General features: G+C 42.4%; 1 protein-coding gene across 1 annotated transcript in view; it reads right to left on the bottom strand.

The window, feature by feature from the left end:
* nav3 (neuron navigator 3) overlaps positions 1-15,269 on the bottom strand; it is a 228,920-nt gene that overhangs the window by 5,697 nt on the left and 207,954 nt on the right. Inside the window, exons 29-39 of the mRNA XM_079655695.1 lie at positions 15,224-15,269; positions 13,620-13,806; positions 9,418-9,515; positions 9,142-9,237; positions 7,836-8,004; positions 6,158-6,393; positions 4,830-4,984; positions 4,526-4,597; positions 2,490-2,686; positions 2,188-2,306; positions 452-655 (exon numbers count right to left, since the gene is read on the bottom strand). The exon at positions 15,224-15,269 is cut by the window's right edge and continues 108 nt beyond it. Coding sequence (XP_079511821.1) covers positions 452-655; positions 2,188-2,306; positions 2,490-2,686; positions 4,526-4,597; positions 4,830-4,984; positions 6,158-6,393; positions 7,836-8,004; positions 9,142-9,237; positions 9,418-9,515; positions 13,620-13,806; positions 15,224-15,269 — 1,579 coding nt within the window. The remainder of the gene's footprint in view (positions 1-451; positions 656-2,187; positions 2,307-2,489; positions 2,687-4,525; positions 4,598-4,829; positions 4,985-6,157; positions 6,394-7,835; positions 8,005-9,141; positions 9,238-9,417; positions 9,516-13,619; positions 13,807-15,223) is intronic.

Here is a 15,269-nt window from a genome sequence, read left to right as displayed (position 1 = left end):
GAGATGTAATCTGAGTATCAAAAATATATAAGTGATGTGACCTGATTATATTAAGTAGTAACTTCCCGTTACTTATGGATCACACGTTTTTTCAAATTAGTTTAATTGTTTTTATGTCTTATTTATGTTGCATAAATACATTTGACTGAAGTGTATTATGTGAGACAACAGAACAGTGTGGCCTTAGAAAATAAGAAATCTAGATATTTGGGTAAAGAAATGTGTCTGCTGCCTATATATAATACACTATATACTATCTACTAGATATTTATGTATTAGATTTGTAGAATTGAATCCAACATCACTTAGCTCAGATTCCACCCCATACTGCCAGTCCTTCCATATTCTCCTACATTATACTGGTGCTTGTTACTACTAGTACTACTGTTGTAAAAAAAGCTTTACAAAGACTTCTCCTTCACTCCAGGTGTTCATGGTGTGTGTTCCTCACCAGGGGGTCTCCATCGGTGTCGCTCTGGGACACCTGTTTGGAGGAGGCTCCCTCCTTGGAGGAGCTGTAGCTGTCGTAGCCCACGTCCTCCGGCCTCAGCTGCAGCAGAGTCTGAGCGTCCGGCTGCTGCGAGGCGCCGCCCCACGGGTACGTGTCGTTCACCCACTTAGAGGGGTCCTCCCACACTGCTCTCTTCCCGTATAACTGCAGGGGATATCAGAAAACAGATGTGTTCGGGTTAGGTTTTCATGTCTCTCCTACATCAACATGTGTCCCCTCTTCTTTGTGTCTCTTCTACATCAACATGTGTCCCGTCTTCTTCATGTCTCTTCTACATCAACATGTGTCCCCTCTTCTTCATGTCTCTTCTACATCAACATGTGTCCCCTCTTCTTTGTGTCTCTTCTACATCAACATGTGTCCCCTCTTCTCCATGTCTCTTCTACATCAACATGTGTCCCCTCTTCTTCATGTCTCTTCTACATCAACATGTGTCCCCTCTTCTTCATGTCTCTTCTACATCAACATGTGTCCCCTCTTCATCATGTCTCTCCTACATCAACATGTGTCCCCTCTTCTTCATGTCTCTTCTACATCAACATGTGTCCCCTCTTCTTCATGTCTCTCCTACATCAACATGTGTCCCCTCTTCTTCATGTCTCTTCTACATCAACATGTGTTCCCTCTTCTCCATGTCTCTTCTACATCAACATGTGTCCCCTCTTCTTCATGTCTCTTCTACATCAACATGTGTCCCCTCTTCTCCATGTCTCTTCTACATCAACATGTGTCCCCTCTTCTTCATGTCTCTTCTACATCAACATGTGTCCCCTCTTCTCCATGTCTCTTCTACATCAACATGTGTCCCCTCTTCTTCATGTCTCTTCTACATCAACATGTGTCCCCTCTTCTCCATGTCTCTCCTACATCAACATGTGTCCCCTCTTCTTCATGTCTCTTCTACATCAACATGTGTCCCCTCTTCTTCATGTCTCTTCTACATCAACATGTGTCCCCTCTTCTCCATGTCTCTTCTACATCAACATGTGTCCCCTCTTCTCCATGTCTCTCCTACATCAACATGTGTCCCCTCTTCTTCATGTCTCTTCTACATCAACATGTGTCCCCTCTTCTTCATGTCTCTTCTACATCAACATGTGTCCCCTCTTCTCCATGTCTCTTCTACATCAACATGTGTCCCCTCTTCTCCATGTCTCTTCTACATCAACATGTGTCCCCTCTGTGGAAAGAGACTCTGAAAGTTTCAGGAACAAAGATTCTCTCTCTTTTTGATCCATTTCTATAAAAACCTGTCTGAAAATGAGCTGATCAGATTTTGGCCACTTTATGATGTCATCACGATGTTTTGTCTTGTGTAACCATTAGCCAATCAGTAACCAAGGTAACCCCCCCCCCCCCCCCCTTATCACCTGAATCTCTTCCTAGAGCACCATTGAGTTCTTTGTAACCAAGTCTCTCTCAGAGGGGCGTGGGGAGGGGCTCCTTATTTTAATCTAAAGTAACAGACAGATAATCAGCACTTTGGAAACAGGCCTGAAACAGAGGGGATTATGGGTAATGCTGCAATGATCTGTTTGGTGTTTCAGCCAATCAGGGACAGGTTCTGGATATATCTGAGAGCTGTGATATATTGATTAAAAACATACACCTGAACATCAGCAGGAGAGAGGACTCTTTAAAGTCTCATAGAGAGTTCATGTGTTGAGCTCTTGTACCTGAAGCCCCTCCCTGACGGCCTCCAGCAGATAGGGAACCAGGGAGTAGTTCCACAGATCTGTGAACCAAACTCTGGATCCTTCTACATCCATCGGACAGGACAGGAAGAGACGGGGGCCTGAGGGACAAAGAAGACATTTAATAATATAATCTTAGTGCCTTTTCGTTACTCTACAAAAACTCAAACTCTTTTATTTCTCTAATATCTATTCAGAATATGTCTATACAGCTGATACAAGACATTTTAACTTCAGAAGTAACACTGCAGTGAGATACTTTTGCCCTCTCTGGTAAATCGTACCTATGGTGACGTCGGAGGAGCTGTGAGCCTCCAGGAACCCGTTGAGGTGCTGCCAGGTTTTGGGGATCCAGTCGATGATCTTGATCAGATCGTTGCTCCTCGAGCTCTTATTGATCTCCGTCTCGATCAGCTTCCTCCGCAGGAAACGTCCCAGAAACCCTTTCACCGGCTCGGTGTGGTTGGTGCACAACACCCACCTGAGACAGAACACACGGAGACCATTAAAAAACAAAAGCAGAGGAGGAAATAAACGAAGCAGTCAAAGAGAATTGGGTTGACTTTACTGAAATGTATTCTCTAATGCTGTCAAAATTATCGCGTTAATGGTGGTAATTCATTTTTTGAATTAATTGCGTTAAAATATTTAACGCATTTAACGCATGCGCAGAATGGCCCGCCCCATACATGATCCCACCAGTGGCAGCGGTATACATACGTACATACTGTATGTTAAATGGATATATCCGCCTTCTTTCATTTATCTTTCCATTCCCACAACAATATACATAAAGAAATGGCATATTTTGGACATAGTTCGAATGGTGATTAATCATGATTAATACATTTTTAAGCTGTGATTAATCTGATTAAAAATTGTAATCGTTTGACAGCCCTAGTATTCACGTGATAAGCCTTTCTTGATGACGTTATGTTTGCCGAATGATCAGCTAGTCAAACATGCCAAGAGGAAGCATGATCCTTAATCAGAACATGCATTATGGTCTAATTACTTTTGTTTAACAAGATTAATTAGCCAAGGGATTTCATTGCAGCGCTGCCTGGAATAATGATTACATCTTTTTATGCATATTGTTTTCTGTAAATCTGTACATTTTATACGATCCTACGTATACAAGTATATCTATGCTCCTTTAGTTCCCTCCTCACCTCATACCTCAAAGACCGCACCTACAGGGTTACTTGGAGAGGGTCGGAGTCCGACCCTTGTCAAATAACTACAGGGGTCCCTCAGGGCTCTGTTCTTGGTCCCCTCCTCTTCTCCTTGTACACAAACTCGCTCGGATCTGTCATTAGCCCGCATGGTTTTTCATACCACTGCTACGCTGACGACACCCAATTCATTCTGTCCTTTCCCCGCTCAGAGACCCAGGTCGTCGCACGCATCTCTGCTTGTCTAGCTGACATCTCTCAGTGGATGTCTGCTCATCACCAATCAAGAGTGGCCTGTGTTCATCGTCCATAACATACGCCTGCCCATACCATAACCCCACCACCACCATGGGCCACTCGATTCACAGCATTACCCTAACCCTAACCCTAACCCTAATCCTCACACCAGATACTGACTGGTTTTCGGACCCCCCCAGACCCCCCCAATAAAGCAAAACTGCACGTTTCAGAGTGGCCTTTTATTGTGGCCAGCCTAAGGCACACCTGTGCAATAATCATGCTGTCTAATCAGCATCTTGATATGCCACACCTGTGAGGTGGGATGGATTATCTCGGCAAAGGAGAAGTGCTCACTATCACAGATTCTTTCAGATTTGTGAACAATATTTGAGAGAAATGGTTATTTTGTGTATATAGAAAATGTTTTAGATCTTTGAGTTCATCTCATGAAAAATGGAAGCAAAAAAAAAAGTGCTGCGTTTATATTTTTGTTCAGTGTAGATATAAATAGATATTGCAATAATATCTTGAAGTAAAACTCCCTAAGGGAAGGTTGTGGTGTGTGTGTGTGTGTGTGTGTGTGTGTGTGTGTCTGTGTCTGTGTGTGTGGTATGTGTGGTCTAGCATTACTATCCTTGTGGGGACCCAAATCTGTCTACACAGTCACGTGTGGGGACTCGTCTCCCTTATGGGGACAAAATGGAGGTCCCCATAAGGGGAATCATTAATTTTAGGGTGAATACTTGGTTAGGGTTAGGGTAAGGGTAAAGGTTAGTCATGTGTTGGTTAAGGTTAGGATAAGTCTCCAGGAAATCTATGTAAGTCAATGTAATGTCCCTGAAGTGATGTATACATGGTGTGTGTGTGTGTGTGTGTGTGTGTGTGTGTGTGTGTGTGTCACAAACCTGAAGTTGTGGTGTAACTCCAGGTTAGGAGAAGAGGACACTCCCTGGTTCATGGTCCCGATAACGTAAGGGCTGGATGGAGAGATGGACAAATAAAGATGTGTTATTTTGACATAAGATTACATTTTTAGGAGGAATTTAAAAACACATTATATTTAAAAAAGAGTATCTTACAAAGAAATCCCAGAGTATAGCACCAAAGCCAGGGAAACATGATGTAATTCCTGCTCTTCCAATATTGATATTTGATATAACGACACATTTCAGTTCTTTTGGCTCTTCCTATACTGCACCTCTGCCTCACCATTTGTGGTACTTGCAGTTGAGGAAGCCGTTGAAAATGTCGCTCAGGGATCCGATGTGGTGCAGGTTGTCGAGGATCACCACCGTGGGAAGCTCCGTGTCCGAATCCTCTGAGTTACACTGCTCCGCCAGGTTGGACAGGTACTGACGCAGGTCCTGGAGAGAAAGGTTATCACTTGGGTTTAGAGAAAGCAAAATCATCTCAGTCCCTTATGGACCAAAGTGTAGAGACAGTTCATCTCTGAGAATCTGCTCTTTGTTGGTGAGCAGTGGCGGAATGAGTACTCAGATTTCATCGCTAAGTTAAAGTAGTAAGTAGTAATTCTACACTGTAAAAATTGTGCATTCAAAATTTTAGTAACATTCCACCACTGGGTAAAGTGCATTCTGGGAGATGTAGGAATTACCTAAGATACTAATAATATTAATAATAATACATTGGATTTGTATAAAGCTCTTGTCCTAATGCTCAAAGACGCTTTACATACAATCAGAGAGATGAACATCACTAAGATGAAGCTACACTGTAGATACACACACACACACACACACACCAACGCACGCACGCACCCACGCACCGACGCTCGCGCGCGCACGCACACACACCAACGCACACAGACACAACGCACACACACACACCAACGCACGCACCCACCCACGCACGCACACACCAACGCTCGCGCACGCACGCACACAGACACAACGCACACACACACACACCAACGCACGCACACACCAACGCATCCACCCACCCACCCCCACCCACACACACACACACACACACACACACACACACACACACACACACACACACACACACACACACACACACACACACACACACACACACACACACACACACACACACACACAGACAGACAGACAGACAGACAGACAGACAGACAGACAGACAGACAGACAGACAGACAGACAGACAGACAGACAGACAGACACACAGACAGACAGACAGACAGACAGACAGACAGACAGACAGACAGACAGACAGACAGACAGACAGACACCAACTACTATTTTACTAATATATATTTAGACTGTAAGAGTAAATTTGCACGTTGACATTGAATTTTATCTCGTTGCACTGTCATCGCTACTACCTCTGCTTTTACCCCTCTTATTTATTTATAGTGTCTATTTTTTTACTGCGGTGAGAGTTGCCAAAGAAATGTCGTTGTACTTCGTATGATGACAATACAGATATATTCTATTCTTCTATTCTGTTCTATGTTCTATATTGGCAGACTGGGTGAAAGCATATTACAAAAACATAAATAAATAGAATTGGATCATGCATCCAAAGTGTAACCCTACCTTGCTGGAGTTCTGGTCCACGTTGAAGCTGGCCACGTTGTGCTCGGTCACCTGCTGGCCCAGCTGGGAGATTATGAACTCGGCCAGTTTGGCGGCGAGGAAGGACTTCCCGGTGCCGCTGGGTCCGGAGAGGATGATCCGCCGGTGCTCCATCAGAAGGTTCAGGTACCGCTGGATGATGGGCTTAGGGATCAGAGTGTCAAACACCAGGCTGTCGATGCTGTTCTCCTTAACTCCTGGAGGGAAGCAGGAGAGGACTCTTTAAAGTAGAGACACTACATACTGATATACACCTGAACATCAGCAGGAGAGGACTCTTTAAAGTAGAGACACTACGTACTGATATACACCTGAACATCAGCAGGAGAGGACTCTTTAAAGTAGAGACACTACATACTGATATACACCTGAACATCCGCAGGAGAGGACTCTTTAAAGTAGAGACACTACATACTGATATACACCTGAACATCAGCAGGAGAGGACTCTTTAAAGTAGAGACACTACATACTGATATACACCTGAACATCAGCAGGAGAGGACTCTTTAAAGTAGAGATACCACATACTGATATACACCTGAACATCAGCAGGAGAGGACTCTTTAAAGTAGAGACACTACATACTGATATACACCTGAACATCAGCAGGAGAGGACTCTTTAAAGTAGAGACACTACATACTGATATACACCTGAACATCAGCAGGAGAGGACTCTTTAAAGTAGAGACACTACATACTGATATACACCTGAACATCAGCAGGAGAGGACTCTTTAAAGTAGAGACACTACATACTGATATACACCTGAACATCAGCAGGAGAGGACTCTTTAAAGTAGAGACACTACATACTGATATACACCTGAACATCAGCAGGAGAGGACTCTTTAAAGTAGAGATACTACATACTGATATACACCTGAACATCAGCAGGAGAGGACTCTTTAAAGTAGAGACACTAGATACTGATATACACCTGAACATCAGCAGGAGAGGACTCTTTAAAGTAGAGACACTACATACTGATATACACCTGAACATCAGCAGGAGAGGACTCTTTAAAGTAGAGATACTACATACTGATATACACCTGAACATCAGCAGGAGAGGACTCTTTAAAGTAGAGACACTACATACTGATATACACCTGAACATCAGCAGGAGAGGACTCTTTAAAGTAGAGACACTACATACTGATATACACCTGAACATCAGCAGGAGAGGACTCTTTAAAGTAGAGACACTACATACTGATATACACCTGAACATCAGCAGGAGAGGACTCTTTAAAGTAGGGACACTACATACTGATATACACCTGAACATCAGCAGGAGAGGACTCTTTAAAGTAGAGATACTACATACTGATATACACCTGAACATCAGCAGGAGAGGACTCTTTAAAGTAGAGATACTACATACTGATATATACCTGAACATCAGCAGGAGAGGACTCTTTAAAGTAGGGACACTACATACTGATATACACCTGAACATCATCAGGAGAGGACTCTTTAAAGTAGAGACACTACATACTGATATACACCTGAACATCAGCAGGAGAGGACTCTTTAAAGTAGATTTAAGCCTTGTAAATGCAGTTATAGTTAATATTTGTCTCTCTATTCCTACGCTGGTTTCTACATCAGCTGTATTCCTGTAATAGGAGCTCCGTACCCTTGAGGTTGACCTTGATGATGTTGCTGTCGCCCACCAGGTAGCCGCAGGGCAGCAGCTCAGGCACTTTGGAGGTGTGAGAGCGAATCACATCGCCCATCCTGTAGCAGACGATGCTGTCCGAGCTGAGACCCAGACTGGTGAGAGGGTCCACCCGAAACACATACTCCTGCAGGGAGGGAGGGAATAAATCAAATAGTACAGATAACTAGATTGTAACAGATTAAACGGTCATAATACGGTGGTTGTTCCAGCAGCTCAGAGGATACACACATGCATTATGGACAATCATCGAACAGAAGCACTCAAATATGAAGGATCCTCGCAATTTAAATAATCCTTCGACGAGAGTGTGTATCAACAAACTGCACTTTTGCTTGAAACTTAAATGTTATCTATTATTGGATAATAAAAAACCAAACATTTTTTGTACGAATTGTTTAAGGCATGTAACAGGTCATTTACATACATGCAAATAACACATCCAATGAATGCCTCGTATAAGTAACATATATTAAATTCATGCATGTAGGAGAAAAAAAGTGGTGGGGTTTTATTTTTGAATGTATTGGGGGTGGGGCTTATGACATTTTTCAACCAATTTCAAGTTATCTATTTCAGTCAGACAACTCACGTGTTTCTTAATATGTTTATTATAAGCAGCATATAGTTTGAGTTTGGCGTCTAGGCTCGGGCCTCATCACTCCACAGATTTACAAAGAACATTGAGTGATGATTAGATAACTAACCCCCGAGCCTACAGGTGGAGGCTGGGGTGAAGCTGGGGTGGAAGCTGGGGTGGAAGGTGGGGTGGAGGCTGGGGTGGAGGCTGGGGTGGAGGCTGGTGTGGAAGCTGGGGTGGAGGCTGGGGTGGAAGCTGGGGTGGTGGTGTGGCAGACGAGCAGTAGCAACATGAACGCAGCAATAGCAAGTGAACACAGCAGCAGCAGCAGCATGAGCGAGGCAGAGGCAGGAAGACCTGGCAGCTTCAATAGAGCGGCATGTTTAGGAGAATGTGATTGGTTGGTTGTAAGAGGGACGAGGTGCGTCACGTGTTAACGTATCATTGGTGCTCGAGTTGACTGCCTGAACTACCTCGCAGGCTTCGCCCTATTTCTGGCACTTTTGTGAAAAAAAAAAAAAAAATGAATTTGATAAAATCGTTATTTTTACGATTTGATTTCATATGAGGGTTTTTGTTGGTTTGTTCTGTGAGTGACTCCCTTAAAGAAGCACTCGTTAGAATCTGAAGGATCCTCCACATTTCAATAATCCTTCGACGAGAGTGTGTGTATGTTGTGTTTACCTTGAAGAGACGTCGAATGACTCCATCCAGGACGTCCCACTTGGTTTTCCCGCTCACACCTATAGACCCAATCAGGTACGAGTGGCTCTGTTTACCCTGAAGAGTTGATACAAACACGTTAGAACATTTCAGCTGCAGAGAAACTCTTCTTCATTTACTTGCACCATTATCGGAGGAGCCTGTGACCTAATATCTTCAAGCACATAACTACACCGTAGCTAATGTACAAAGGACAATAAAAGCCTTGAATCTTGAATCTCTTCTTCCTCTCCTGACCTTGGTAGAGTACGGCCCTCTGCTGATGGTCACCACTATCCGAACACTTCGTCCTTCTTTTCGCAGATTTCCCTCGTAGCTGTCGTCCAGCAGAATATCTGGAATAAAAAAATAAAACGTTCTGTTAGCAACCAACCTATAATAATAATAATAAGAAAGCTTTATTTAGATAGCACTTTCCATACAACACATGCAGCTCAAAGTGCGTTTCAAAAAGACACATCACAAGTTAAAAACACACAACAAGAAATTCCCCTCAGATTATTTGTTATGAACTTTGAAAGGTCCATGCAGCAGAATATAACATGTGCTCAGGTTAAGAGACACAAGGAGGTAAAAGCTATGAGGATAAAAAAAATTAATGATTTCTCTCCGACAGATAAGACCCCATAAAACAAAGTGAACATATAGGTACATTACGGAGCCCTGGAGGGTTCATAGAGAGACAAATAAATAAAACGAGGCCACATTTTATTAATTTGTGCGCACAAGATACTTTTTTATGGTAAAACACATCGAACTGCCCGATTATTGCACCATATTATTAGTTTTATGAAGAATATGTCCGGTCGCCAGGGCGTGTGTGTGTGTGTGTGTGAGTCTGTCTGTCTGTCTGTCTGTCTGTCTGTCTGTCTGTCTGTCTGTCTGTCTGTCTGTCTGTCTGTCTGTCTGTCTGTCTGTCTGTCTGTCTGTCTGTCTGTCTGTGTGTGTGTGTGTGTGTGTGTGTGTGTTTGTGTGTGTGTGTGTGTGAGAGTCTGTGTGTCTGTCTGTCTGTCTGTCTGTCTGTCTGTCTGTCTGTCTGTCTGTCTGTCTGTCTGTCTGTCTGTCTGTCTGTCTGTCTGTGTGTCTGTGTGTGTGTGTGTGTGTGTGTGTGTCTGTGTGTGTGTATGTGTATGTGAGTCTGTGTGTGTGTGTGTGTGTGTGTGTGTGTGTGTGTGTGTGTGTGTGTGTGTGTGTGTGTGTGTGTGTATGTGTATGTGTGAGTCTGTGTGTGTGTGTGTGTGTGTGTGTGTGTGTGTGTGTGTGAGTCTGTGTGTGTGTGTGTGTGTGTGTGTGTGTGTGAGTGTGTGTGTGTGTGTGTGTGTGTTTGTGTGTGTGTGTGTGTGAGTCTGTGTGTGTGTGTGTGTGTGTGTGTCTGTGTGTGTGTGTGTGTGTGTGTGTGTGAGTGTGTGTGTGTGTCTGTGTGTGTGTGTGTGAGAGTGTGTCTGTGTGAGTGTGTGTGTGTGTGTGTGTGTGTGTGTGTCTGTGTGAGTGTGTGTGTGTGTGTGTGTGTGTGTGTGTGTGTGTGTGTGTGTGTGTGTGTCTGTGTGAGTGTGTGTGTGTGTGTGTGTGTGTGTGTGTGTGTGTGTGTGTGTGTGTGTGTGTGTGTGTGTGTGTGTGTGTGTGTGTGTGTGTGTGTGTACAGTTCTTTCCTCACACTATAAGAGAAGCTTTTTCCTCATTTCAAACTCGCTGTATATACAAAACATGTTGTCTCACACTCTGAGGACAAGTCATTTTAGTCATTAGTTTGCATACACTACTTTAAAACAGATGTGTGTGTCTGTAGTCGTTTACTAACTGGTTTAAAGAGCTGTGGAAACATCTTTATTTTAAAGAAATTTATTAAAAAAGAACAATTAGAAAGTGTAAAGATGTTACGTAATACGTTTTGCCTCTGGTAGTTATTGTGTTGACTTGAATTGTGTTTGTTTTGATGTCACTGTTAAAGCTTGTTATGTAACTGAGCACTAATCCTCGCGCTGATCCGTTCCATCAGGGTCGACAAACGGCTCTAAATGTCCATATGAATAACAAATAAATATAACTACTACGAGGACAGACTACGAAAGAACGACCGCAGCAAACAGAGAACACTCCGATCATTCTTCTTTGTTCCAGTTAGACTTATTTAAAAAGTTTCCTGACACCTTTAACCTTTAACAAACCCTCTCTGTAAACTCTCCTTTCTCGTTCTCCCAGACTGCCTTTCGGAGGGGGAATGAGGCACTTTGTGTTCGGCTCTGTGTGTGGATGATAACGCCTCGTGCTTCCCACGCGTCGCTGCTCATCCTTCGTCTATTAATCGGCGCCGAGTCCTCGGAGAAAAGCTGCGCCTTCCATTTTAATTACAGGAAGTGAGAGCGACAAAAAACTCACTGTCAAGAGAGATTCTCCAGCATGTTCATGTGTGTGTGTGTGTGTGTGTGTGTGTGTGTGTGTGTGTGTGTGTGTGTGTGTGTGTGTGTGTGTGTGTGTGTGTGTGTGTGTGTGTGTGTGTGTGTGTGTACAGTTATTTCCTCTTTATTTATTGAGGGAAGTATGGAGGGAGGTAATACACTGGGGAAAAAAAGCCTTCAGCTTTGAGGGACAAGACAAAAATGTGGTGCTTTAAAGAGTCCCTATTTAGTTTAGACACTACATACTGATATACACCTGAACATCAGCAGGAGAGGACTCTTTAAAGTAGAGACACTACATACTGATATACACTTGAACATCAGCAGGAGAGGACTCTTTAAAGTAGAGACACTACATACTGATATACACCTGAACATCAGCAGGAGAGGACTCTTTAAAGTAGAGACACTACATACTGATATACACTTGAACATCAGCAGGAGAGGACTCTTTAAAGTAGAGACACTACATACTGATATACACTTGAACATCAGCAGGAGAGGACTCTTTAAAGTAGAGACACTACATACTGATATACACCTGATCATCAGCAGGAGAGGACTCTTTAAAGTAGAGACACTACATACTGATATACACCTGATCATCAGCAGGAGAGGACTCTTTAAAGTAGAGACACTACATACTGATATACACCTGAACATCAGCAGGAGAGGACTCTTTAAAGTAGAGACACTACATACTGATATAAACCTGATCATCAGCAGGAGAGGACTCTTTAAAGTAGAGACACTACATACTGATATACACCTGAACATCAGCAGGAGAGGACTCTTTAAAGTAGAGACACCTCATACTGATATACACCTGAACATCAGCAGGAGAGGACTCTTTAAAGTAGAGACACTACATACTGATATACACCTGAACATCAGCAGGAGAGGACTCTTTAAAGTAGAGACACTACATACTGATATACACCTGAACATCAGCAGGAAAGGACTCTTTAAAGTAGAGACACTACATACTGATATACACCTGAACATCAGCAGGAGAGGACTCTTTAAAGTAGAGACACTACATACTGATATACAAGTGAACATCAGCAGGAGAGGACTCTTTAAAGTAGAGACACTACATACTGATATACACCTGAACATCAGCAGGAGAGGACTCTTTAAAGTAGAGACACTACATACTGATATACACCTGAACATCAGCAGGAGAGGACTCTTTAAAGTAGAGACACTACATACTGATATACACCTGAACATCAGCAGGAGAGGACTCTTTAAAGTAGAGACACTACATACTGATATACACCTGAACATCAGCAGGAGAGGACTCTTTAAAATAGAGACACTACATACTGATATACACCTGAACATCAGCAGGAGAGGACTCTTTAAAGTAGAGACACTACATACTGATATACACCTGAACATCAGCAGGAGAGGACTCTTTAAAGTAGAGACACTACATACTGATATACACCTGAACATCAGCAGGAGAGGACTCTTTAAAATAGAGACACTACATACTGATATACACCTGAACATCAGCAGGAGAGGACTCTTTAAAGTAGAGACACTACATACTGATATACACCTGAACATCAGCAGGAAAGGACTCTTTAAAGTAGAGACACTACAGACTGATATACACCTGAACATCAGCAGGAGAGGACTCTTTAAAGTAGAGACACTACATACTGATATACACCTGAACATCAGCAGGAGAGGACTCTTTAAAGTAGAGACACTACATACTGATATACACCTGAACATCAGCAGGAGAGCACTCTTTAAAGTAGAGACACTACATACTGATATACACCTGAACATCAGCAAGAGAGGACTCTTTAAAGTAGAGACACTACATACTGATATACACCTGAACATCAGCAGGAGAGCACTCTTTAAAGTAGAGACACTACATACTGATATACACCTGAACATCAGCAAGAGAGGACTCTTTAAAATAGAGACACTCCATACTGATATACACCTGAACATCAGCAGGAGAGGACTCTTTAAAGTAGAGACACTACATACTGATATACATCTTTTTGAACATGATCTCACCGGACATGAAGCTGTCTGGGATGTTCAGGTTGTTGAGCGACAGACCCAGCGACTGGCGGGAGGAGGACGAAGACGTGCTTGAGGTTTCGGACGGAGGGCGGGCAGATTTGGGGGGAGGGGCTGTTGGCGTGGCGTTCCCGCTGGATTTGAGGCGATCGTTCTCCGATTTCAGCGCCTCGATCTCATTCTGTTGAGGGAAATTCAAGATTCAAGATTCATATTGTCATATGCACAAAGCTACCGTGTAGAAAATGAAAATCTTCTGACCTGAGCTCCTCCAACAATGCAACATATATAATAAAATACAAAAATACAAAATAAAAAGTAGTACAAAAAGTCCATATACATGTCAATAGAATATGATATGAAAGAGAACGTGTTTAATATATAACAGAAGCTTCGTTCAAAGACTTCATGAATTCACGGTTGTTTTCAGTACATTTACCCAAATACCTGTACTTTCTACTTCTTACATGTTGAACTCAAATACCTGTACTTTCTACTTCTTACATGTTGAACTCAAATACCTGTACTTTCTACTTCTTACATGTTGAACACAAATACCTGTACTTTCTACTTCTTACATGTTGAACACAAATACCTGTACTTTCTACTTCTCACATGTTGAACTCAAATACCTGTACTTTCTACTTCTTACATGTTGAACTCAAATACCTGTACTTTCTACTTCTTACATGTTGAACTCAAATACCTGTACTTTCTACTTCTTACATGTTGAACACAAATACCTGTACTTTCTACTTCTTACATGTTGAACACAAATACCTGTACTTTCTACTTCTTACATGTTGAACTCAAATACCTGTACTTTCTACTTCTTACATGTTGAACTCAAATACCTGTACTTTCTACTTCTTACATGTTGAACACAAATACCTGTACTTTCTACTTCTTACATGTTGAACTCAAATACCTGTACTTTCTACTTCTTACATGTTGAACTCAAATACCTGTACTTTCTACTTCTTACATGTTGAACACAAATACCTGTACTTTCTACTTCTTACATGTTGAACTCAAATACCTGTACTTTCTACTTCTTACATGTTGAACTGAAATACATGTACTTTCTACTTCTCTCATTTTCCAAACATGCTGGTTCCTTTAGTCTGAATGTGTGTTTGGTGGCGTGATCATTATTATTTAGAGTCATTGCGTGCCTATTGATTTGAACACGATCCGTGTATCCATCATTTCCTGGTCTTCTCTAAAGAAGAGGGACCAATGAAAACGTTGTCATGTTGCCGTTGGTCACCATGGAAACATTCATTAGCTAACAATGACATTATTGTTCTATTAATATAAAGGGAGGTCAGGTACTCTTTAAAATAGCTGCTAGTTATGGGTACTTTTTACTGAAGTACATTTCAAAGCATCTTTACTTTCACTTGAGTAAAGAAGTTTAGTCAGTACCTCTACTTTCACCAGAGTATTTTTAAACACGAGTATCTGTACTTCTACTTGAGTAAAGTGTGTACTTTTGCCATCTCTGTTTGAGTGTGTGTGTGTGTGTGTGTGTGTGTGTGTGTGTGTGATTGTGTGTGTGTGTGTGTGATTGAGTGTGTGTGTGTGTGTGTTCTCACCTGCATGCGGTTCATGGCCTCTCTGATCTGGTCCAGATGGTGGGCG

The sequence above is a fragment of the Notothenia rossii genome, assembly GCF_949606895.1.
Source record: "Notothenia rossii genome assembly, chromosome: 10".
Taxonomy (NCBI): Eukaryota; Metazoa; Chordata; class Actinopteri; order Perciformes; family Nototheniidae; genus Notothenia; species Notothenia rossii.
Note: the sequence above shows the minus strand (reverse complement) of the source record. Positions and strands in the feature narration are given on the sequence as shown.